The following is a 25,035-nucleotide window of genomic DNA, read 5'->3' on the forward strand; positions in this document are numbered from 1 at the left end:
ACAAAAAGAACTACCCAGTCTAATTCCACTTCTCAGCTCTTGATCTATAACCTTGTAGGTTACACAGAACGTGTCCAAATATTAGGTGGCACACAGAATAAATTAGGTATGCAACCAAATATGATAAATATGTCCCTTTGAGAAGCATATGGTGACACTGCATTATCAAAGGGGCTATGAAAAATGCGGATACATATAAAGCATATATGATGATATTTATAAAGATTGTTTACATGTGTCGTATGAACCTGTGGTCATAAACACAGGCTTGAGGTGTTAAACAGGCTATTCCTTACTCTCTGTACAATGGGAAGCAGGTAGCGTTAGCTGACAGTAAAGCATGTTACTCACCAGCTGATCCCTGTCCTCTACAACGGCAGTACTTTGTCCTCGTTCTCCTCTGCATGCACCAAGCTTCGGAAAAGCAACTCCCACCCCCACTTCAGCCTCTCATTGCACTCATTCTATAATCATTGCTCATGCATTTAGTAAGCATTTTGTAAAAATAGAATTAAAAGAGGTGAATTCTCTGATTTAATCCGAGGCTGTGTCTCTACCTGTGATTAACTTGTTGCAATTTTGCTTTCTGCACTGAGCAGTCATCCCCTCCCCTTTTCCCTTTAACTGGAGGAGGCGATACCCCTAGACTGGGGCTTTTTTGTAGTGACTGAGATGCAGCTCAGCTCTGCTTCTGCCTCCGCTACACTCACTCACTGACTGACGGCACAGTCAGCCCTGCCGCCCGGGACGCTGGATACAAACATCAGCGCCCAACCACTAGCGACAGTGCAAGGGCCCGCCCCGTAACCTGAATGACCCGCATCCTCACTGCGCGCAGAGCACCGCCCCCACCCGGGAATCTGAATGATCAAATGCGCACACTCCTTCCCACCCTCGCCCTGGCAGCTGTGTATTGAAGAATGCCTTCCCAACATTTTTGTTGGTGCTGCACAGCTGATCGATTGCTACCAGGGGTCTCCGAATCCTTAATCCCATAATAAAGGAATTGCATTATTATAGCGCCTCAGGACCTCGCAAAGCACCCAGGAAAGTACTTTTAAGTGCAGTCCCTCTTGTGGTAGCCAATTCGCGCACAGAAAGCTCCCCTGATGGCCACGAGAAACCACTCAGTTAATTCGCATTTCTTCAGGGATATTGTTGAAGGACTTTTTCATGTGACTTGTGATGTGGGCTTTTATGCTGGGCCAACATTTATTGTGGTTAAACAGAAAGTAGAAAAGCCTTACACTATAGAATGATGATGGACTGAACAATGACAAATGGAACTTAATCCTGAAAAGAGTGAATTGATGCACTTTGAAAGAACTCCAATGGAGTACATGTCAAATGCTAGGACCCTATGAAGTAGAGAGGATCAGCAGGACCCTGTGTACATCTCCACAGATCCTTCGAGGCAGCAGGACAGGTAGATAGGTGGTTAAGAAGGCATATGACATAATTGCCTTTATTAATCAATGCATTAAATACAACAGCAGGGAGCTTATGATGACCTGCATCACACATTAGTTAGGAGACAGCTGGAGAACAGTATGCACTTCTGGTCACCACACTACAGGAAAGATGTGATCGTACTGAAGAAGATGCAGAGGACATTCACCAGAATATTGCTTGGGCTGGATCAATTCAGCAACGAAGAAAGACTAGATAGGCTGTGATTGTTTTCCTTACACTAGGGAAGGCTCAAGGGGTGACCCGATTGAGATGTGCTAAGATATAAGGGCATAGATAGGGAAAACATTTCCCCCTTGTAGAGGGCAATACTGGGGGGATTTTAAGGAGCAGGAGGTTTAGAGGGGACTTGAGGGCTTTTGGAATCTGGAACTCACTGCCTAAAAGGAAGTAGAGACAGAAACCCTCAAGACATTTAAGAATTGTTTAGATGAGCACTTGAAATGCATAGCATACAAGGCTACAGTCCAAGTGCTAGAAAATGGGATTAGAATAAATAGATGTTTGATGACTGGTATTGGCATAATAACCTGAAGGGCCTTTTACCATGCTATTAAATCTCTATGACTCTATTCCTAATTACACTTTGGCTTCCTAAGGCTATTTCAGAAGGTTAACTACATGTCTGGGATCACATGTATCGTACTCAGAGATCAAAATTGTACAAACTGAGCCATGCTAACTAACCCCTTAGGATTAATAATGATTCAAATGGGAGGTAGCCCCTTCCAGGCTATCCTAACATTTGGGAAGATCATTGTTATTCTGTATCAAGAGTCGATTTGCCTACCTTAACACACTGGTGCACTACTGATGGAGCACTGCACTTCCAGAGGTGCTGCTTTTCAAATGGGCATTAAACTGAAGTCTCTTGTACCCTGTCAAGGGGATATAAAAGATCCCACATTATTACTTGAAAGAAATGCTTTCTTTGGCCAAATGTATTCTAAAATCCAGCTTAGCAAAAACAGACAGCAATTGTTACATTACTGTTTGGAGAGATAGCTGTGAGCAAATTGGTTGCAACATTTTATACATTGCAATGGGGTGACACTACAAAAAATACTTCCTTGTCTGTTGGATGGGGTTGTGAAATTGAAATATAAATGCAAGTCTTTCTTCAGTCCATATGCCTTGATGCCTTCACCAAACAAAAATCCAGTCTTGAAAAAAAATCAGATCCAAAACATAAGAGCTGTTTTTATTGGTTTGTGAGTCTAGCACTAGTGGGGGGGGGCACAGACTTAAAATTACAGCCAACCTTCTCCAGTGCACAATTCAGAAACACATGAAGGGTGTTAGATGTTTGGAACTGTCTTCTGCAAATAGCAGTTGTTGTTAAACCTGAGGTTGGTACTTTTATGTTAACCTAAAATTTTCAGGCATTTGGGGTAAAGATGGATTTGGGTTAGAGATTAGTCATAATCACATTAAATTGCAGAATTTACTCAAGGGCTAAATGGTTTCCTCTTGTTCAGGATGTAGTTTCCTGGTCAGAAGGTTTACAATTTTCAAGACAAGAAATAGAAAGTGGTGGAGAAACTCATCAGGTCTGGTAACAAAATAAAACTGTTTTTCTCTCTCTACAGATGCTGCCAGACCTGCTGTTTTTAGTTTCTGTTTTTAGTTCAGACTTCCAGCATCTGCAATTCTTTGTTTTAATGTGATTTTCAAGATCTTTTTGAAGGAGACAAGACAACCGCTCTCAAGATTGCTTTTGATGGAACAGTGAGAGATGGATCTACCATTGTGAACATACAAGTAGGATGGACCCAGCTGAGTAATATGTAGCTTCTTTCCCAGCCCACTCAAAACATCAGAAAGTACTTCACAGACAATAAAGTACTTTAAAATTATTAAACTATTTTAATACAGGGAAACACAGCAGCCAATTTAAACTCTGCAAACTTGTAGAAGGAAAACACAAAGACATAAATGATGAACTACTATGTTAATTGTGGGTTAAATGTTTATCAGGATAAGGAGGAGAACTCCCTGCCCTCTCTAGATGGGCATTATGCAAACTTTTTACACGCAGCTGATCGGGCGAATAGAGCTTCGGATTAATGTCTTTTCTGAAATACGGAGCCCCGAACAATGAAAGGACCCAAAGAAAGGTGAGCATTTAAATAGCACCTTTCACCAGCTCAACTCATTCCAGATGCTCATTGTTGTAATGTGGGATAATGCAGACCCCTTCAGCCGACTTACTTGAAACCGCAACATTTTTGAGTCAGAAGTAAGACTATCGCTGACTGAACATGGCTGATACTAACTGGAAATGCAAGACAATTTCAAATGTAAATTAATGTGATTCTTGTGATAGACTACAAGACATGGCTTGTGAAAGGGAGTATTCTTCAGCTTGTCAACCGAGGAATTTAGCTTCAGGCATTTTAGCTTCTCCCAGAATGCTTTTTTATTTGCAGTAGCAAAATAGTAGGGAGTTGCCTGTCTACCTACCTTGGAGAAAGGAAGTTGAATGGCAGAAAATGGTATTGATGTAGTGTCATTTAAGAGTTCAGAATACACCAAAGTAAATCTATAGTTAAAAAGATACATTTGAAGGATTGTAATACAGGAAACAAAGCAGCCAATTTATGCACAGTAAGCTCTTCCAAAGAACAATTCTGTTTGTTTGAGGGCTATGTAATAACCAGAGAATTGTTGTTGGAAAAGAAATTGTCTCGTAATTGGGGCATGAGTAGGTTAAGAGAGATGGGGTGAGGAGAAATGATAGAACAAAAGCCAAGCAAGAGAAATGAACTTCACGGGGAAATGTGTCACAAAATGAATAGCGGTTCAGCTTTAAGATCACATACTTTGCACAGCTCTCCCACGGCCTCACAGTTGATAGTCATGTTCGCGTGTCCCAGCCACTGTGAGTTTGTTGTATTAACTATGCCTGTTCTAGGGCTGCTGCAGGTCAGATAGTTTGTGGTGCTCATAGTTAGCTGCATATAAAATTAGGTCATGTTGCCACTCTACATGCATTGGCCCCAGCCATTTGGAACTTTGTGCCAAATTGAGGGGCTTTGGCAATGCTGAGCATAAAAAGGAGAAGAAAAAGGTAACGTCAATCAGGCCTTAACTTTCTCCAGTTGGATTTAACACTTGAAGGGCTACGTTAACACATCAGCACTGTTACATACAGGAGAGTACGATACTAAAAAACAAAGCATACACAATTAATACGCAATGAAGTTTTATTCATTTCTTGTCAAGTATTTGGGACTGTGGCCCTCAGTGCATTGATATCATTCCTGCAGAATCTTCTTCATAAGCCAACACTGCAATGCTGTCACTGCAGTGCTGTGTAGGTGCATTTTGCTGCAGTATTTGCTTAACATGAGGATCACAGTACGTAAAGTCAAAAACATAATAGCTTATATTTACATGAAGCCTCTGGTTTCACAAAGCAGCTCATAAAAAAAGGTTTATTGATGATAACAATAAGTACAACTACATTTGGTCAGGGATAGTGACTAGTCTCTTAATTTTAATTTCAGTCATGGGATTTGCTAGACCTGCCTTTATTGATGGTGGTGCAATTAAGAGTTAACCACATTGATATAGAACTGCAGTCACATGTAGACCTGACCAGTTAAGAATAACAGATTTCTTTACTCAAAAACACTGGTGAAAGTAAATGTTTCTTTCACTGCAATCAACAAGCCTATCTTGTGTCACTGGACCCAAAACGTTAACTCTGATTTCTTTCCACTGATGCTGCCAGACCTGCTAAGCTTTTCCGGCAATTTCTGTTTTTGTTTCAGATTTACAGCATCTGCAGTTTTTTTTGGTTTTTAGCATCGGTTCTGCATCGCAAACTCAGTGACATGACCGCTATGCCACCATCTCCTCCCTTCAAAGGTTGGAGTGGAGCTCCCTGACTCCACCCACATGTTATGTGTGATATCAGTACAATAGGTGGAGCTGACATAATATGAACATTAACCATTACTTTATCCAACAAATAAGGACAGTCAGTGATGCAAAGCAAGATCCAGAAGGCAGAAGCAGTAAGTTTGTTTATGTTGGTTAGAGGAACAACATTAAGCCACACAACACAACAGCATCTTCAAAATGAGCACCCTTCCATCTGCCTGGAGCTGTCTAGGGCTGTAGTTTAAGATGTTGACAGCACTACCGATGCTGTGTTTGGCCAGTGCATGCATTGCGAAGGATGGGACTGGCCTTGTTGCTACAGAACTCTCCAAGCAGTTGGACCATTCCGTATCACCTGTCCTTCATGGAGAAATTTACAAAACAGAAACACCTTTGACCGCAGGTACATCAGAAAGTGGTCAGCACGTAGCGTCCTCGAGACCCTGTGGGAAAAGGAGAGGGTGGATCGTAACAGTTAGTTCCCTGAGCAGACTCTAGATTAGAGTGGTGCTGGAAAAGCACAGCCGGTCAGGCAGCATCCGAGGAGCAGGAAAATTGACGTTTCAGGCAAAAGCCCTTCACCAGGACTGACTGAGTCAGTCACTCCTGATGAAGGGCTTTTGCCCGAAATATCGATTTTCCTGCTCCTCGAATGCTGCCTGACCAGCTGTGCTTTTCCAGCACCACTCTAATCTAGACTCTGATTTCCAGCATTTGCAGTCCTCACTTTTGCCTCCCTGAGCAGACTGTCAAAGTCATTTGGCAGGATGCCTCATTGCCAGAACCTTTCAAGAAGTACCAAGACATCGCTTGACTGGTGGTGAGAAGGACACTGTCTGTGAGATCCTCATGTACATCACATGCTGCCCTCAATGACTGTCCCCCATCTCCTGCTTTGTAAATGAAGGCTGGAGAAAGAAGCAGTGGTTTTGGTTGAGGTTCATCCCAAGCTCCACGACATGGGACTCTGTGCTCTACAGTCTGTTCCCTGGGACACATACCGAGACAAACATCAACTGCACCAAGATGGTGAGGACCATCAACTCGGTGCAAGACGGTCTTTGGTCTGTCCGAAACATGTTGGTCTTCCACAACAAGGACTTGACCTCAACCGTGTGTTGCAGATCGGCACATTCCAAGGTCCTGGATTATGTGCTAAAGGACGCACTAAAGCTTGGAGCAGCTTGGACCACTCTCTAAGTTCTCTCTGCCAAAGTTAAATGGGGATCTGTTCAGTTATCGGACCCTCCTGGTGCCTTAATCATTTGTAAATATAACCTTGCACAAGAAAGAGATGTCTTTGGTTTGTTTGTTGGATAGTGTCTAACTCTAATATTTGTTTCTTCATATGTTATTGTACAGAACCGAACGGCATTTGTGACTACAGGTGAAATTAAAAAAAAGTGTTTGGCCAGAGATGCACTTGTGTGTGAGCCCCGATATACGTGCTCAGATCCTGAAGCAGATCTTGGAAGCCATACGCATTTGATCATAAGACAGAGCAGAAGCAGGCCATTCTGCCCACTGAGTCTGCTCCACCATTCAATGAGGTCATGATTGATTTGATAAGCCTAAGTCTCCACTTTTCTGCTTAACCCTTGAATGCCCTAGTGATAAAAAAAATCTATCTCAGCCTTGAGTATACTTAATGTCAGAGAGAGAGGATCAGCATGGACATGCTTCTTTGACCAGCAGCCTCAAAAAACAGACTGCTTGCTAAAACCAAACCAAACCAAACCAGAGAAAAGCTGAGCTGGGAGAACAGACCACTCCCCTTTTATTGTACAAGTGTTTTTTAAATCTTGAAAGCCTTTTTCCTGAGGCAGTATCTATTAACTATAATCAAATGGCCCTAAAACCCATCCAAACCAGATGCATCGGAACCTATGCGTTTATGACCTCTCTGAAAACAAAACCAAGGACAACTTAGCCTTGTTAAAGGAACAGCATCATCACATTCGAACCTGGCAGCTGAAGGCATAGATGTTGATGTTGGTTGGACAATAAGATCACAAGACATTCAAGCAGAACGTAGGCCATTCAGCCCATTCTCATGGACCTCCTCTGAACCCACTCCAGGGCCAGTACATCCTTCCTGAGATATGGGGCCTAAAACTGCACACAATACTTCAAATATGGTCTGACCAGAGCCTTAAAAAGCTTCAGAAGTACATTCCCGCTTTTATATTCAAGTCCTCTCAAAATAAATGCCAACATTGCACTTGCCTTCCTAACTACTGATTCAACCTGCAAGTTTACCTAGTTAGGGATGCTCAAAAGGCAAGGATAAAAACAAGTACAGCTTTCTCCAAGGACTATGGGGAAGAAAAGATTCCTGACATAGAGAGGAGTGAGGCAGTAAAGAGATTTGGAAACAAAGATGAGAGTTTTTAAAATTAAGATGCTGCTTGACCAGGAGTTCATGTATCTCAAGAGCACAGGGGTGATAGGTGAACTGGAATTGCTGTGAATCATGGCACTCCCTACCTAAATGCACTGGAAATGACCCTACACAGCATAGACTTCAGCAATCTGTGAAGATGACTCACCACCATCTCTCAAGGGCAGTTAGGGATGGTCAATAAATGCTGGCCAACACAGTGTCCATTCCTCAGAACCCTTCTACCATATCCTCTCCCGTACATTTCTTATAACTTACTCCTTCATCTCTTTCTTTCATGATTTCTTTCAGCATTAACTGGGGAAGGTAGGGGATTAGCTTTAGGTGCTGTGTACATTTGGTGACCCATTACAGAACCAACAGGCCAAATCGCTTCCTTTTGTGTTGTCACAGTTCTGTGATTCATGCCGAAATGCAATTCCCTGAGAATCAGCTGAATTACCTTTAAAAAGTGTTACAGAGGTGGAATTGGTTGGTCTTAGTTATGCCACAAATCAATTATTGGAAGCTCATGTCAGGGTCAAATATGACACCAAGGTTGCAAAACATCTGGTTTGGACCCCTATGGCTGTCAAGGAATGGGATTAAAATGCTAGCTAGCAAATGGAAGTTTGAGCAGTGACATGAAAACAATGCTTCAGTCCTCCCAATTTTGAGTTTGAGCAAATTTCATCCAGTGCAGCGTGATGAATAATTGAGCAAGAGCATTGGAAACTAGAGACGCAATGGTGAGGTCGAGCTGGGTTTCGTCAGCATATTTGTGAATACTAATGCTTGCTTTCAAATTTTGTGGCAGCCTTTGAACAACAAAGGAAAGAGAAAACAATGTGGGCTGATATCAGAAAGGATATTAAAAGTTCTAGTTTACCTCTCTCATAATCTTAGAACCTAGCATTGATGAAAAAGAGACTTGGGAAAAACACAGGCCATTGAGAAATCAAAATTATGTGTAAGCTTTGAAATATCATGAATATGAATAGGAATAGGTATATGAATAGAAAAGGTTTAGAGGGATATGGGCCAAATGCTGGCAAATGGGACTGGATTAATTTAGGATACCTGGTCGGCATGGATGAGTTGTTTCCGTGTTGTATGACTCGGTATCTCTGTACCAGGGAAGCAGGAGACCTGCTAAACGTTTGTGACTCACCTTTCACTCTCACTATTCAAGAATTCAAAAATACATTAAACTGCAAATGTCTTTACCTTCCTATTTGTATAGACATCCTTTTAAGCTTTATTATCTCTGTAAGTGTGTCTATGTTTGATGTCTTCTTATATTTCTCAGGTTTAATAGATCATAAAGTTCCAATCTCTTTCACTGAAAAAACAACCTTGGAATTGACTGTCATTCATTTTCGGGGCAGAAGTGGGTACTGCAGATGCTGGAGATTAGAGTCTAGATTAGAGCGGTGCTTGAAAAGCACAGCAGGTCAGGCAGCATCTGAGGAGCAGGAAAATCGACGTTTCGGGCAAAAGCCTTTCATCAGGAATGGCTTTTGCCCGAAATGTTGATTTTCCTGCTCCTCAGATGCTGCCTGACCTGCTGTGCTTTTCCAGCACTACAATCTATCATTCTTTTTCGGTCTGGTAAAATAAGTTTGATTGGAAGTTGACAGCTACATGTTAAAAAGTAAATAAAAATATTTGTTGTGATGATTTAAAAGGGGAGGGAAGCTGATCATTCCTTCTCACTCGGTTGTAACAAGTGTTATAAAGAGTCATCTGCTTGAGGGGCTTTTTCACAATGAAGATCTAAGACTCCTCTTCCTCTCCATGCCCCCATACCAGGCTATGCCCAAGCCCCATGGCCCTGTATGACCCCAGTGCTAGGCTATGGCACTTCTTTGCCCATTCATCATTGTAAACCATGTAAAGGCAATTAACTATATATTAATCATTTTAAAAACTTTCAAAAATTTGTTGCTTTTCACTTGTTACAAATTAGTCTTAATGTCACCCATTTAGACCTTTTAAAGTAACAATAGCAGAAACTGGAAACACTTGAAACTGTTTAACCTTGCAGAAGTAAACACTGTGCAAAAGCGCCCTCTTGTGGCACAATGGTGGTGTCCCTCCCCCTGGACTGGGAGGCCCACGTTTGAGTCTCACCTGCTCCTGAGGTGTGGAATAACACCTCTGAACAAATGAATGAGGAAAAATAGATTAATGAAAAAATTAAATATTCTTCAATTGACAAAAGAGATCAAGAAAGCCAGAGCTGTCAATTGAGAAAGCTTTTCCTGTGGCCCATCTGTTCCAACAAATTAATGGATGTCTCAGTTCTCAACCCAGGGTCTATAATAGATCATCCTGGAATACTGGACAGTTTTAGCTTATGACAGTAGGATCCCATAATGTTTATGTGATCTAACCAGGTCAATCCATGTTTCAAAGTTTGAACATAAGGGAGTGGAGAGAAGACCAGAGACTATAATATGGGCAAAGGAGGTTTTAGGGGAAGCTAGACCTTCCAAAGTGTGGGTGACAATGTGATGGAGCAATTTGAAGCACTAAGAACATAGAACATGAACAGGAACAGACCATTCAATCCATCATATCTGTGCCGAACATGATACCATTCTAAACTAATCCCATCTGCCTACACATGGTCCATAACCTATTCTCAGCCTGTTTGTGTGTTTGTCCAAATGCCACTTAAGTGTTGCTATCATACCAATTTCCATCACCTCCTCTGGCAGGCATGTCCCAGACACCTCCCACCCTCTGTGTAAAAAAACTTGCCTTGCACATCTCCTTTAAACTTTTCCCACACACCTTAAGCCTAATGGTACTTGACATTTACACCATGGGAAAAAATTCCAACTATCCACTCTAGCCATGCCTCTCATAACTTTACATACTTCTATTAAACCCCTCAGCCGCTGTAGCTCTAGTGAAAACAATCCAAGTTTGTCCAACTTCTCCTTATAGCTAATATACTCCAACATCCTGGTAAACTTATTTTGCATTCTCTCCAAAGCCTCCACATCTTTTCTACACTGTGGCTACCAGAATGACACATAACGTTCCAAATGCGGCTAACTAAAGTTCATACAGCTGCAACATGATTTGCCATCTGTTATACTCAATTCCCCAACCATTGAAGGCAAACATGCTATATGCCTACCTTACCACCTTATCCAATTGTGTTGTCGCTTTCAGGGAGTTATGGCCTTGGACCCCAAGATCCCTCTGGATATCAACGTTCCTAATGGTCCAGCCATTTACTGCATACTTTCCTCTTACATTTGGCCTCCCAAAATGCTTCACCTCACTCTTGACTGGATGAAAGTCCATCTGCCATTTCTCTGCCCAAACTTCCAACTGATCTATGTCCTGCTGTATCTTTGACCACCTTCCTCACTATTCACAACTCCACCAATTTTTGCGTCAGACCACCTACATTTTCTTCCATTATATCTATTACAAACAATAGAGGTTCCAGCACTGATCCTCGCAGAGCACGATTGGTCACGGACCTCAAGTCAAAAAACATCCCTCTGTCTTCTGTGGCCAAGCCAAATTTGTATCTAATTTGCCAACTCACTGTGGATCCCATGTGGCTTAATCTTCAGGACCAGTCTACAAAGAAGGACCTTGTCAAATGCTTTAGTAAAGTGCATCTAGACAACATCCATTGCCCTACTCTCATTAATCATTTTCATCACTTTCTCAAAAAACTCAATTAAATTTATGACATAAAATCTCCCACTCACAAAGTCATGTCGACTATCCCTAACAAGTCAATTATTTTCCAAATGTGAGTAAATCCTGTCTCTAAGAACCTTCTCCAATAATTTCCATACTACTGATGTAAGGTTTACCAGGCTATCATTTCCTGGATTATACCTTTTTCCCTTTTTAAACAAAGGAACAACATTGACTGTTCTTCAGTCTTCTCACACGTGGCTAAAGAAAATTCAAATATCTCTGTCAAGGCCCAGAAACCTCCCCTCTGTTGCCTTCATCAGTATCCTGGGATTAATCCCATCAGATCCTGAGGACTTATTCAAACTAACATTTTTCAAAATACTTCTTCTTAATATCAACACAGCCCAGAATATCAAAATACCCCCTCCCTAATCTTATCATCATCCACGTCCTTAACCTAAGGACCTCACCCATTATGTCTGGCTCCATGCATAAATTCCCTCCTTTGTCCTTGAGTGGACCTGTCCTTTCCCTGGTGATCCTCTTGCTCCTAATATAAAATGCCTTGGGGTTCTCTTTGATACTACTTGCCAATGACAGTTCATGGAACCTTTTAGACCCTCCTAATTCCTTGTTTAAGCTATTTCCTGCTTCTTTTATATTCCTCAATGACCTTGTCTGATTTCAGCTTCCTAAACCTTACATTGGCCTCCTTTTCATTTTTAACGAAACTTTCAATATCGCTTGTCATCCACGGGTCCTGAATTTTGCCATCCTTATCTTTCATTTTCACAGGGACATGTTGGTCCAGAATTCTGATCAACTGGCCTTTAAAAGACACCCAGAAATCAGATGTGGATTTATCCTGAAATAGCCATCCTCAATCTAATTTCTCCAGTTTCTTGTCTAATATTGTTGTAATTAGCCTTCCCCCGCCCCCATTTTAGCACATATACCCAGTCTTATCCTTATTCATTACTATTCTAAAATTTATGGAATTATGATCACTATTTCCAAAATGCTTCCCTACTGAAACTCTCCCCTATTTGGACTTTTTATACATTGTTTCAAGAAACCCTCCTGGATGCACCTAACAAACTCTGCCCCATCTAAGCCCCTGGCACTAAGGGAGTCCCAGTCAATATTGGGGAAGATAAAAATCACCCACTACTACAACCCAAATGGAGTGAAGTGTAAGTGAGAGACACAAGAGCAACATTATGGGAGTTTGCATTATGGCAGCATATTTTTGAATGAAACAGTACCCTCGTCCGAAATTGTGGTCAAGTCAGACTATTTGCTAAGCTTCTTAAAGAGTGCCACTCCTCCCAAGTCACTTTCTCAACTTACAGCAGATGGTATTTTCTTGGGCAGTTGTGCAAAGCGGAAAAGGAGAGATTTCCCAAAACGAATAGTGTTAGTAAGGCTCAGTTGAGGTGAAAACACTGGGAAAACACAGCTGAACCTTGAAACAGATCAAATAACCTCTGCTCATTGTCCTTTACATTCTCAGCCTCTGTCAGTTGTACCTTAGACGAACACCAATCAACCTGTTTAAACACACTAACTGCAGGTGCGGCAATTGTTGATTAATAAGCCACAATATAATTTTATCTGGAAGCTATTTGCTTTAGATAATGTGAATGAAATTGTGTTCCTTAGTTCATTTATGGTTTCAACTCAGCTGTTTGCCAGTCATAATTTCTGAGCTTCCCTGAAATTCACAACTGACTGACACAGCAGGACCCTTCACAAGTTGTAATTATTTGTATTTGTCAGAGCCTTCGGTTTTTTTTTCTTATTCAAACAAGTATTTGATTGGCAGAATAAAACTTTAGAGACCATCCCTAACTTTCCTCGAGAAGGTGAAGCTGAGTCACTGCCTTGAAGACAACTCAATGGATTCCTGGGCCAATTCAGAGCAAGTTTAAAGGGAACCACATTGCTGTGGGTCTGGAGTCACATGCAGGGCAGACTAAGCATCAATGGTATATTCACTTTCCTAAATTGTGGCCGTCAAGGGTTTATAGCGACAATGTAGTAATTTAATGGGCAATACTTCAGTAAGGCGTTCAACAAGGTTCCCCATGGGAGACTGATTAGCAAGGTTAGACCTCAGGGAATACAGGGAGAACTAGCCATTTGGATACCGAACTGGCTCAAAGGTAGAATACAGAGGGTGGTGGTGGAGGATTGTTTTTCAGACTGGAGGCCTGTGACCAGTGGAGTGCCATGAGGATCGGTGCTGGGTCCTCTACTTTTTGTCATTTACATAAATGATTTGGATGCGAGCATAAGAGGTACAGATAGTATGTTTGCAGATGACACCAAAATTGGAGGTGTAGTGGACAGAGAAGAGGGTTACCTCAGATTACAACAGGATCTGGACTAGATGGGCCAATGGGCTGAGAAGTGGCAGATGGGTTGGAGGATTTGAGCTATAGGGAGAGGCTGAACAGGCTGGGGCGTCGGAGGCTGAGGGGTGAGATTATAGAGGTTTACAAAATTATGAGGGGCATGGATAGGATAAATAGACAAAGTCTTTTCCCTGGGGTCAGGGAGTCCAGAACAAGAGGGCATAGTTTAGGGTGAGAGGGGAAAGATATAAAAGAGATCTCAGGGACAATTTTTTCACGCAGAGGGTGTTACGTGTATAGAATGAGCTGCCAGAGAAAGTGGTGGAGGCTGGTACAATTGCAACATTTAAGAGGCATTTGGATGGGTATATGAATAGGAAGGGTTTGGAGGGATATGGACTGGTTGCTGGCAGGTGGGACTAGATTGGGTTGGGATATCTGGTGGGCATGGATGGGTTGGACCGAAGAGTCTATTTCCAAGCTGTACATCTCTATGACTCTATGACTGTATAATACTGTAGTGCTAGCCTTTTAATTTCTTGAATGTTAACTGAATTTAACTTTAGTACAATCTCTATTCATTCACAGCATGTAGATGTTGCATTTCCTGCCCACACCTAATTGCCCAGAGGTTGATTCAGAGGCAGCCATTGTCTGGAGTCACATGTCCGCCAGACCAGGTAAGGATAGCAGATTTCCTTCCCTAAAGGGCATTAACAAACTAGATACAATTTTCTTGACAATTGGCAAAGGTTTTTTGGTCATCATTAGGCTCTTCATTTCAGATTTATTTTTAAAAACTGAATTCAAATTCAGGGCCAGATTCAAGCCCAGGTGACCAGGACATTACCTGAGTATCTGGACTAATACCACTAGGCCATCACCTCCCACCAGGCTTTGTTGCTTTCAAATGTGGGCTGCTTCAGTATCTGAGGAGTCACAAATGGTGAACATTGGTGAACATCTCCACTTCGGACCTTATGAGGGAGGGAAGATCATTGATGAAGCAGCTGAAGATGGTTGGATCCAGGACACTAGCCTGAGGAACTCCTGCAGAGATGAGATGACTGACCTCCAACAACCATAACCATCTTCCTACGTTCCAGGTATGATTCTAACCAGGTGAAAGCCTTTCCTCTGATTTCCATTGACTCCTGTTTTACTAGAACGCCTTGATGTCACAGAAATGTAGCCTTCTGTCAAAGGCAGTCATTCTCATTTCCCTCGAATTCAGCTCTTTTATTTATATTTGGACAAAGACTGTAACTAGGCCAGGGGTTGAGTGGCCCTGGTGGAACTGAGCAAGTCATTGCTGAGCAGGTGCTGCTTGATAGCACTGTTGATGACCCCTTCTACCACTTTACAGATGATGAGGCAGTAATTGGCTGAGTTGAATTTGCTCTGATCTTTGTGCATAGGACATACCTGGGCACATTTCCACACTTCCTGGTTAATGCCAGTGCTGTTGCTGTACTGGCAGTTTGGCTCAGGGCACAGCTAGGTTCTCGGACACAAGTCTTCGGTACCATTGCTGGACTGTCGCCAGGGCCCATAGCCTTTGGAGTATCTTGGATGTTCAGCCTTATCTTAACATCATATGGGTGAATTAAATTGGATTAATACTGGCATCCGTGACTTTGGGGACCTCCAGAGGACACTGAAATAGATCTGGCTGCAGATTGTTGTGAATGCTGTGGGCTTATCTTTCGCACTGGGCTGTCTTGTTATGCTTGAGCTAGATTCAGGACCACACGTGAAATGCCTGCTTTGATGTAGGAGAAAGTGAAAAGCAAAACTCGAAATATTGTAATGCTGAGCAGTTCAAGTGGAGTTCAACACGAGCATTATCATGGAAACACTTACTCAATCAGGAACAATTTATAAAATTCAAAACCTTTCTGCCAGCTCAAAAACATTGACTAACATAATTGTGATTTTCTCTGGGTGATATGAGTGGCTTATTAATGCAGAATGAGGTTAAAATAAATGCATTTTTTGAAAAAGGAAGTCTCTATGGTAGGAATCTGCTGCTACAGCATAGGAAAAGTTAAGTGTCTTTTCTTTAATTTATCTTTTCATGGGATGCAAATTGCATTTGTTGCCCCATCTAAGTGGCTTGTTAGCCCACTTCAGAGGGTATTTAAAAGCCAAACACATTATTGTGTCTGCACACGAATGCCAGACCAGGTAAAGTCTGCAGACTTCCCTCCCAGAAGAACTTTAGTGTGTCAGAATGGTTTTTACAACAATCAGTGGTGTTTACACAAAACCAGTTTTCAATTCCATATTTGATTAACAGCGCCATCCCTCAGCCTCTACTGAGCTTTTTATTCTTTTTGAAGCTCAGGTACCCCTCAATATTCAGGACCCAGTCATTGTCATCCTGCAGCTGTGACACTCTAATGGCACTGTCAATTTGTTGACTTTGTTGTGATTGACTGTTGGCATATATTTAGGTTTCCTTCTCTTTCTCTTGCTGCTATTCTCTGACTCTGATCTCCTCTATTGAAATGTGTGGCGCTGGAAAAGCGCAGCAGCTCAGGCAGCATCCAAGGAGCAGGAGAATCAATGTTTCAGGAAGGGCTTTTGCCCAAAACATCAACTGTCCTGCTCCTTGGATGCTGCCTGACCTGCTGTGCCACAGTGCCACACTTTCCGACTCTGGTCTCCAGCATCTGCAGTCCTCACTTTCCCCTCATCTCCTATGACTATTTTACCATTCTGAACAAAACAAAATTCTTTAGTTAATCCCCTGTGTCATTAGATTCCCCAAGAAAATTACAATTGTTGTGATGAAAATTCATAATGTATTGTTATTGTTCTGGGTTCTAACATGGAAAAATGTATGGCTTCAGCTTTGATTTGTGTTCCTGAATTGTTGGTACATGCATTTATTTGAGTGTTTGAGGTAAATAGTGCAATGCATTAGAAGGCAAAAACAAATCTGCTGTTGTCTTGCGAATCATAGAAAGTCTGAACTGTCCAGAAGGTCAGGCAGTAAGTGCAAGTTCCGTGAGAGCAAAAAAGTTGCTGTTGGTCTAGCAATCTCCAAAAAAAATCAGGGCTGGGGAAACAGTCCTCAGTGGCTCAGAAGAAAACTCCAAAATTAGAAAACTGCTTTAGGTATGAAACACCGAAGGGTTTGCCCCGAAGGATTTTATAAATCAGTATGAATTAAGCTCCAGAAACCAATAACAGCCATGCCAATGGATCAAGGAAATTTAAAATGGAGACATGGCGGGGGGACTAGATTGGGTTGGGATATCTGGTCGGCATGGACGAGTTGGACTGAAGGGTCTGTTTCCATGCTGTACATCTCTATGACTCTGTGACCCTATGATTGGGTATTCCATAAGGTTGTTGTTGAAGGATATCTGTAAGAAGGCTGTTTCAAACAGTTCTTAAATAGTGTAAAACATTCTTTGTGCTATTTAGTGTGTCATAAATATTAATATATCTTTGTTAAAATTACATCGGCTACCTCTGTGAATACGATCAGTCGGAGCATTCGGTACACTGCTCCTTCATCAGGGGTTAGCAGTGCTCCCAAAGCTGGTATTTTCAAATAAACCTGTTGGACTATAACCTGGTGGCGTGTGATTTTTGACCTTGTCAAACCCTCAGTCCAACACCAGCACCTCCACAATATGATCAGTGACTAACCACAATGGTAAACAAACTGCAAAAATAAAACATTTGGTATATCAAACCAGATCCCACTCTGGTGTCTGACTTATCCAGTATTACCATCAGGTGGGATCGTAACACTTGTTCTTATAAAGGCTGGCCCTGCCTTCACTGAACTAAATGCATCAATCATTTAGAGATGGGAAAGTACAGGAAAAGAGAAGATAGAATCAAAGAGTCATAGAGTCATACAGCACAGAGACAGACCCTTTCATCTAGCTCATCCATGCTGACCAAGTTTCCCAAACTAATCTAGTCACACTTGTCTGTGTTTGACCCATATCCCTCAAACCTTTCCTATTCATGTACCTGTCCAAATGTTTGTAAAATGTTTTAAATATTGTAATTGTACCTGCATCTACCATTCCCTCCAGCAATTCAATCCACACACGCACCACCTTTGGGGTGAAAACATTGCCCCTCAGGTCCCTTTTAAATATTTTCCCTCTCACCTTAAATCTGTGTCCTCTAGTTTTGAAATCTCCTATCCTGGGGAAAGACCTTTTCTATTCACTTTATCTATGCTCCTCATGATTTTAGAAACCTCTAAAACCCCTCAACTTCCTATGCTGCAAGGAAAAAAGGCTGATCCAGCCTCTCTCGATTATTCTAGTCCTGGTAACATTCTTGTAAATCGTTTCTATACCCTTGACAATTTAATAATATTGTTCCTATAGCGACCAGAATTGTATGCAGTACTCCAAATATGGCGTTACCCATGTCCTGTACAGTCTCAACATGACATCCTAACTTCTATACTCAATGTTCTGACAAATAGAGTCATAGAGTGCAAGGTTTGTGGAGGTTTGTAGCTCAGGCTGAGGTTTAGGGTGTAGGTTTGCTCGCTGAGCTGTCGGTTTGATATCCAGATGTTTCATTACCTGGCTCGGTAACATCATCAGTGGCGACCTCCAAGTGAAGCGAAGCTGTTGCCTCCTGCTTTCTATTTATATCTTTCTCCTGGATGGGGTTCCTGGGGTTTGTGGTGATGTCATTTCCTGTTCGTTTTGTGAGGGGTTGATAGATGGCATCTAGATCTATGCATTTGTTTGTGGCATTGTGGTTGGAGTGCCAGGCCTCTAGGAATTCTCTGGCACGTCTTTGCTTAGCCTGTCCCAGGATAGGTGTGTTGTCCCAGTCAAAATGGTGGGGTTTTTTTCATCCATGTGTAGGGCTATGAGGGAGAGAGGGTTGTGTCTTTTTGTGGCTAGCTGGTGTTCGTGTATCCTGGTGGCTAACTTTCTTCCTGTTTGTCCTATGTAGTATGTGTGGCAGTCCTTGCATGGAAATTTGTAGATGATGTTGGTTTTGTCCATGGGCTGTACTGGGTCTTTTAAGTTTGTTAGTTTTTGTTTGAGAGTGTTGTGTATAGGTGGTTCTCCTCTGTTTTTTGAAGTTCGTCTGTGCTGCAGTGTGTGGTGGCTCGTTGGAATAGTGTTCTGATACAGCTTTGTTTGTGTGTGTTGGGATTGGTGCTGGTGTAGTTAAGTATTTGGTCAGTGTTTGTCGGTTTTCTGTATACGCAGGTTTGTAGTTCTCCGTTGTCCTTTCTTTCGACTGGGACGTCCAGGAATGCGAGTTTGTTGTCGGTTTTTTCCACCTTGGTGAACTTTATGCCTGTGAGGGAGTTGTTGATGATGTTAAATGTCTCTTCCATCTTGTTTCGTTTTGTGATGACAAACCACCAAACCAAAAATCTGGGTCCGCTACGTAGGTGACACCTTTTCATCCTACACACAGAAAAAAACCCCACCATTTCGACTGGGCCAACACATCTATCCTGGGACAGGCTAAGCAAAGACATGCCGGAGAATTCCTAGAGGCCTGGCACTCCAACCACAACGCCATAAACAAACGCATAGATCTAGATGCCATCTATCAACGAATAGGAAATGACATCACCACAAACCCCAGGAACCCCATCCAGGAGAAAGATATAAATAGAAAGCAGGAGACAACAGCTTCGCTTCACTTGGAGGTCGCCACTGATGATGTTACCTAGCCAGGTAATGAAACGTCTGGATATCAGCTACAGCTACAGCTCAACAAGCAAACCTACACCCCATAGAGTCATAGAGTTATAGAGATGGACAGCACAGAAACAGACCCTTTTGTCCAATTTGCCCTTGCCAACCAAGATATCCTCAATTAGTCTAGTCCCATTTGCCAGCACTTGGCCCATAACTCTCTCTACCCTTCCTATTCATATACCCATCCAGATGCCTTTTAAATGTTGTAATGTATTAGCCTCCATCACTTCCTCTGGCAGCTCATTCCAAATACATACCACCCTCTGCATGAAAATGTTACCCCTTAGGTCCATTTTAAATCTTTCCCCTCGCACCATAAACCAATGCCTTCTAGTTCAGGACTCCCCCACCCTGGGGAAAAGATCTTGTCTGTTTTACCTATTCATGCCCCTCATGATTTTGCAAATGAAGGTATGTGTGCCAAACACATTCTTCACCACCTTTCAAGGAACTATATACCTGAACCCCTAGGTATATTTGTTTGACCACACTCCCCAAGGCCCTACTATTAACTGTGTTAGTCCTGCCCTGGTTTATCTTACCAAAATACAACACCTCACATTCATCTAAATTAAACTCCATCTGCCTTGCTTCAGCCCATTGGCCCAGTTGATCAAGATCTCATTGAATTCTTAGATAACCTCCTTCACTATCCACTTTACCACCAATTTTGGTGTCATCTACAAACTTACTAACCATGCCTCCAGTATTCACATCTAAATCATAAATGACAAACAACTGTGGACTCAGCACCAATCCCTGCGGCACTCCACTGGTCACAGACCTCGAGTGCGATAAACAACCTTCTACCACCATCCTCTGTCTCCCACTTTAAAGCCAAGTTTGTATCCAATTAACTAGCTCTCCCCATATGATCTAACTTTACTGAGCTGTCTACCATGTGGAACTTTGTCAGGAACCTGTAAAGATAGTGGAGTGGAATGCCCCTCCGATTGGATGTGTAAACTCAGGGATTAATTGAAAATCCCGAGAGACTATGTCAGCAGGAGGTGTGGTTGGGTGCGTTCATATTAGACCATTTAGAGTACTGGGGGCACAGTGTGTGATGGATAGTGGCTTCAGAGAGGTGGTCGCACCGCAGATACAGTCAGGTAGATGGGTGACTGTCAGGAAAAGTAGGAAGGTCGAGCAAGAGTCTCCTGTGGCTATCCCTCTCTCAAACAAATATAACATTTTGGTACTGTTGGGAGGTGATAGCCTCTCGGAAGATACCTAACAACTGGATAAGCTTTCTCACTTCATTAAGCAAGTGGCTCTTCAGCATTTAAATCATTAGAGACACAACAAATTGAACTATATCACCATAAACATAGCCATTGCCTAAACTGTTTGACTCCTGTTTACCTTAATCAAGGAAGGATTCAGAGAGACACTTATGTTCATAACCTACTGCTGCAACTTCGGTATAATATGGCTCTAAAAATGAACAGCATCAAATTGCTATCCCAGTAATGGTTGTAAATCAGGAGGTGGAAGGGAGGGAGGAATTTAGTGAAATTACAATCACTAGGGAAGCTGTCCTGAACAAACATCTTGTTTTATCATTCGTAGGAAGTGGGCTTCTCTGGCTAAACCACCATTATTGGCCCATCTCTCATTCCTCAAAGGGCAGGTGAGATAAACACATTGCCGTGGTCTGGAGTCATATGTAGGCCAGATCAGGTAAGGATTAGAGACAAAGAAAAACTGCAGATGCTGGAATCCAAAGTAGATAGGCAAGAGGCTGGAAGAACACAGCAAGCCAGGCAGCATCGGGAGGTGGAGAAGTCGATGTTATGGGTGGGTGTAGGGGGAGCTGCAGATAAAGAGGATGGCGGGGGCAGAGTAGTGAAGTGGGGATAGGTGAAGACCAGGTAAGGATGGCAGTTTCCTTCCCTAAAGGGCATTAGTGAACCAGATGGGGTTTTCCTGACAGTTGACAATAACATAATTAGACTTTTATTTCCAGGTATTTATTGAATTCAAATTCCACCATCTGCTATTAGCAGGATTCAAACCCAGGTCCCCAGAACATTACCTGGGTCTCCAGATTAATAGTCTAGAGGTAATACCACAAGGTTATCACCTCCCATGACTGATGGTGCTGCAGACTGCCACCTCCCCAGGTCCTGACTGAGTTCTTCCAAGGGTCTAAAAGGTACAGCTGATGATATAGAGTCTCTTTCCATCGATTAGAATCCCTACAGTGCGGAAACAGGCCTTTCGGCCCAACAAGTCCACACTGACCCTCCGAAGAGTAACCCACCCAGACCCATTCCCCTATCACTAAAGGCAATTTAGCATGGCCAATTCACCTGACCTGCGTATCTTTGGACTGTGGGAGGAAACCGGAGCACCTGGAGGAAATCCACACAGACACGGGGAGAATGTGCAAACTCCACACAGACAGTCGCCTGAGGCTGGAATCGAACCCGTGTCCCTGGAGCTTCAGGGCAGCAATGCTAGCCACTGTGCCACCCCAGGTCATAGAGTCATTTCTATTAATTGTTCAGAATCTGTTCGATTCTGGATAGATTCCACCAGACCAGAAAGTAGCAAGTATGATCCCTCCATCCAACAAGAGAGGGAGGCAAATACTGGAAACCCCTCATCAACAGCTCACCACTCAGAGAGCATCATCCTTACCTGCTCAGATTGTCAATCAGGACACAGCATAACATTAAACATTTAGCTTTAATCTCCTCTTGGCTCTTGCTGATATTTTGCTGATTACATTTCTAGCTAACATCCATAAAAGTTGTGCATCTAAGCAACACAAAGAATAAGTCCAACTGAAAAGAGAGATGATAGACAAGTATTATGGCTTTAGGATGCTGGAGTAATCCTGTGATGATGCAACAGAGCTGCTCCTCACTGGGCATAAATAGCACAGTTTGGGAAACTGAACCCAAGCTTCTGTATCCTTTCTATGCAGAGATGTGTTTCCCAATCTCACTTAGGATAACTCTGGTTCAAATGTTTAGATTATGCTCCCTTGTAGCCCATAACTCCCCAACCAGCCAAAATTCTTTCTCTCCATTTACTCCTATCCAGTCGTCTTATTATCTCGAACATTTTAATCAAATCATCTCTCAACTTCATAAACTACCCCATTAGTGTGTGCAATCTTTCCTTGTAATTGTATCGTTGGAGTCTTGATTTTATTCCTGTCAATCTACATTGCACTCCCTCAAGGACAAACGTGTCCAAAAGTATGATGTACAGAATTGTCCCAAAGTACTCCAGACATTCTGGGGTTTAATCTTTTGAGTAACTGTGCTTTATAGGCGGAAAAAGTAACTTCGCATGTGTTCGATGTTAAAAATCACACAACGCCAGGTTATAGTCCAACAGGTGTTGTGTGATTTTAAACTTTGTCCACCCCAGTCCAATGCCAGTATCTACACAATATTCATATGTGTTGTGTGAGGCCACAAAGAACCTGGGACAACCTTGCAATGATGTTACGGAGCTAATCCTCATGAAACATGAATAACACAACGTGGGCAGAGTTAGAGGAAAAAAGGAAACACATGAGAAGTCAAGCAGTAGCCTAAGGTCAAGCCACATAAATGTTTGAAATACCTAGAGTCATGGCGTCATTGAGATGTACAGCACGGAAACAGACTCTTTCGTCTGACTAGTCCATGCTGACCAGATATCCTAAATTAATCTAGTCCCATTTGCCAGCATTTGGCCCATATCCTTCTAAACCCTTCCTATTCATATGCCCATCCAGATGCCTTTTAAATGTTGCAATTGTACCAAACTCCACTCCGTACCACCCTTCTTAAACAGTGGCACCACGTCTGCCAACCTCCAGTCTTCCGGCACCTCACCTGTGACTATCGATGATACAAATATCTTTGCAAGAGGCCCAGCAATCATTTCCCTACCTTTCCACAGAGTTCTAGGGTACACCTGATCAGGTCCTGGGGATTTATCCACCTTAATGCGTTTTCAAGACATCCAGCACTTCCTCCTCCGAAATATGGACATTTTTCAAGATGTCGCCATCTATTTCCCTACATTCCATATCTTCTATGTCCTTCTCCAGTGTTTACTGGTGACCTCCAGAAAACTGGAGATTGGCTAATGTGGTACCATTATATAAGAAAGGTGGTAAGGATAAGCCAGGGAACTATAGCCTGGTGAGCCTGAAGTCAGTGGTAGGCAGATTGTTGGAGGGAATCCTGAGAGACAGGATGTACATGTATTTGGAAAGACAAGGACTAATTAGGGATAGTCAACATGGTTTTGTGCATGGGAAATCATGTCTGACGAACCTGCTTGAGTTTTTTGAAAAAGTAACAAAGAAGATTGATGAGGGCAGAGCAGTAGATGTGATCTATATAGACTTCAATAAGGCATTCAACAAGGTTCTGCATGGGAGACTGGTTAGCAAGGTTTGTTTATTTTTGTAAACTTGTAAAAATGTTAAATTTCTAATAAAAATATCTATTAAAAAAAAAATACAGAACTGGCTCGAAGGTGGAAGACAGAGGGTGGTGGTGGAGGGTTGTTTTTCTGACTGGAGGCCGTGATCAGTGGAGTGCGACAAGGATCGGTGCTGGGTCCTCTACTTTTCTTCATTTAGATAAATGATATGGATATAAACATAGGATGTATTGTCAGTAAGTTTGCAGATTGGAAGTGTAGTGGACAGCGAAGAAGGTTACCTCAGATTACAACAGGATCTTGATCAGTTGGGCCAATGGGCTGAGGAGTGGCAGATGGAGTTTAATTTAAGTAAATACGAAGTGCTGCATTTTGGGAAAGCAAATCTTAGCAGGACTCATACATTTAATGGTAAGGTCCTAGTGAGTGTTGCTGAACAAAGAGACCTTGGAGTGCAGGTTCATAGCTCCTTGAAAGTGGAGTCGCAGGTAGATAGGATAGTGAAGAAGGCATTTGGTATGCTTTCCTTTATTGGTCAGAGTATTGAGTACAGGAGTTGGGAGGTCATGTTACGGCTGTACAGGACATTGGTTAGGCCACTTTTGGAATATTGTGCGCAATTCTGGTCTCCTTCTATCAGAATGATGCTGTGAAACCTGAAAAGATTCAGAAAAGGTTCAGAAAAGATTAAAAGGTTGTTGCCAGGGTTGGAGGATTCCAGCTATAGGGAAAGGCTGAACAGGCTAGGGCTGTTTTCCCTGGAGCGTTCGAAGGCTGAGGGGTGATCTCAGGGATTTATAAGATTATGAGGGGCATGGATAGGGTAAATGGACAAAGTCTTACGATTGGCATGAGGGTCACAGTTTTAAGATATTATGAGGAAGGTATAGAGGAGACGTCAGAGGTAGGTTCTTTACACAGAGAGTTGTGAATGCATGGAATGCGTTGCCAGCGGTGGTGATGGAAGCGGAGTCATTAGGGACGTTTAAGCGACTGCTGGATATGAACATGGATAGCAGTGAATTGAGGGGTGCATAGGTTAGGAGAAAGTGAGGACTGCAGATGCTGGAGACCAGAGTTGAAAAATGTGGTGCTGGAAAAACACAGCAGGCTAGGCAGCATCCGAGGAGCAGGAGAATCGACGTTTCGG

The 25,035-nt window shown here is 42.5% G+C and overlaps 2 protein-coding genes across 3 annotated transcripts in view; one reads left to right on the top strand and one right to left on the bottom strand.

Annotated features, from left to right (window-relative positions):
* The window catches only part of LOC122565260 (microfibrillar-associated protein 3-like), a 29,409-nt gene extending 28,667 nt beyond the window's left edge, over nt 1–742 (bottom strand). For both annotated transcript variants that reach the window (XM_043721037.1, XM_043721045.1), the window contains exon 1: nt 352–742. The gene's annotated coding sequence lies outside the window, so the exon portion shown is untranslated. The remainder of the gene's footprint in view (nt 1–351) is intronic.
* Nucleotides 743–5,622: 4,880 nt separating this feature from the next.
* LOC122539540 (histone PARylation factor 1) overlaps nt 5,623–25,035 on the top strand; it is a 60,042-nt gene continuing 40,629 nt past the window's right edge. The window contains exon 1 of the mRNA XM_043674508.1: nt 5,623–5,761. Coding sequence (XP_043530443.1) covers nt 5,623–5,761 — 139 coding nt within the window. The remainder of the gene's footprint in view (nt 5,762–25,035) is intronic.

Source organism: Chiloscyllium plagiosum, chromosome 2 (assembly GCF_004010195.1).
Source record: "Chiloscyllium plagiosum isolate BGI_BamShark_2017 chromosome 2, ASM401019v2, whole genome shotgun sequence".
Lineage (NCBI taxonomy): Eukaryota > Metazoa > Chordata > Chondrichthyes > Orectolobiformes > Hemiscylliidae > Chiloscyllium > Chiloscyllium plagiosum.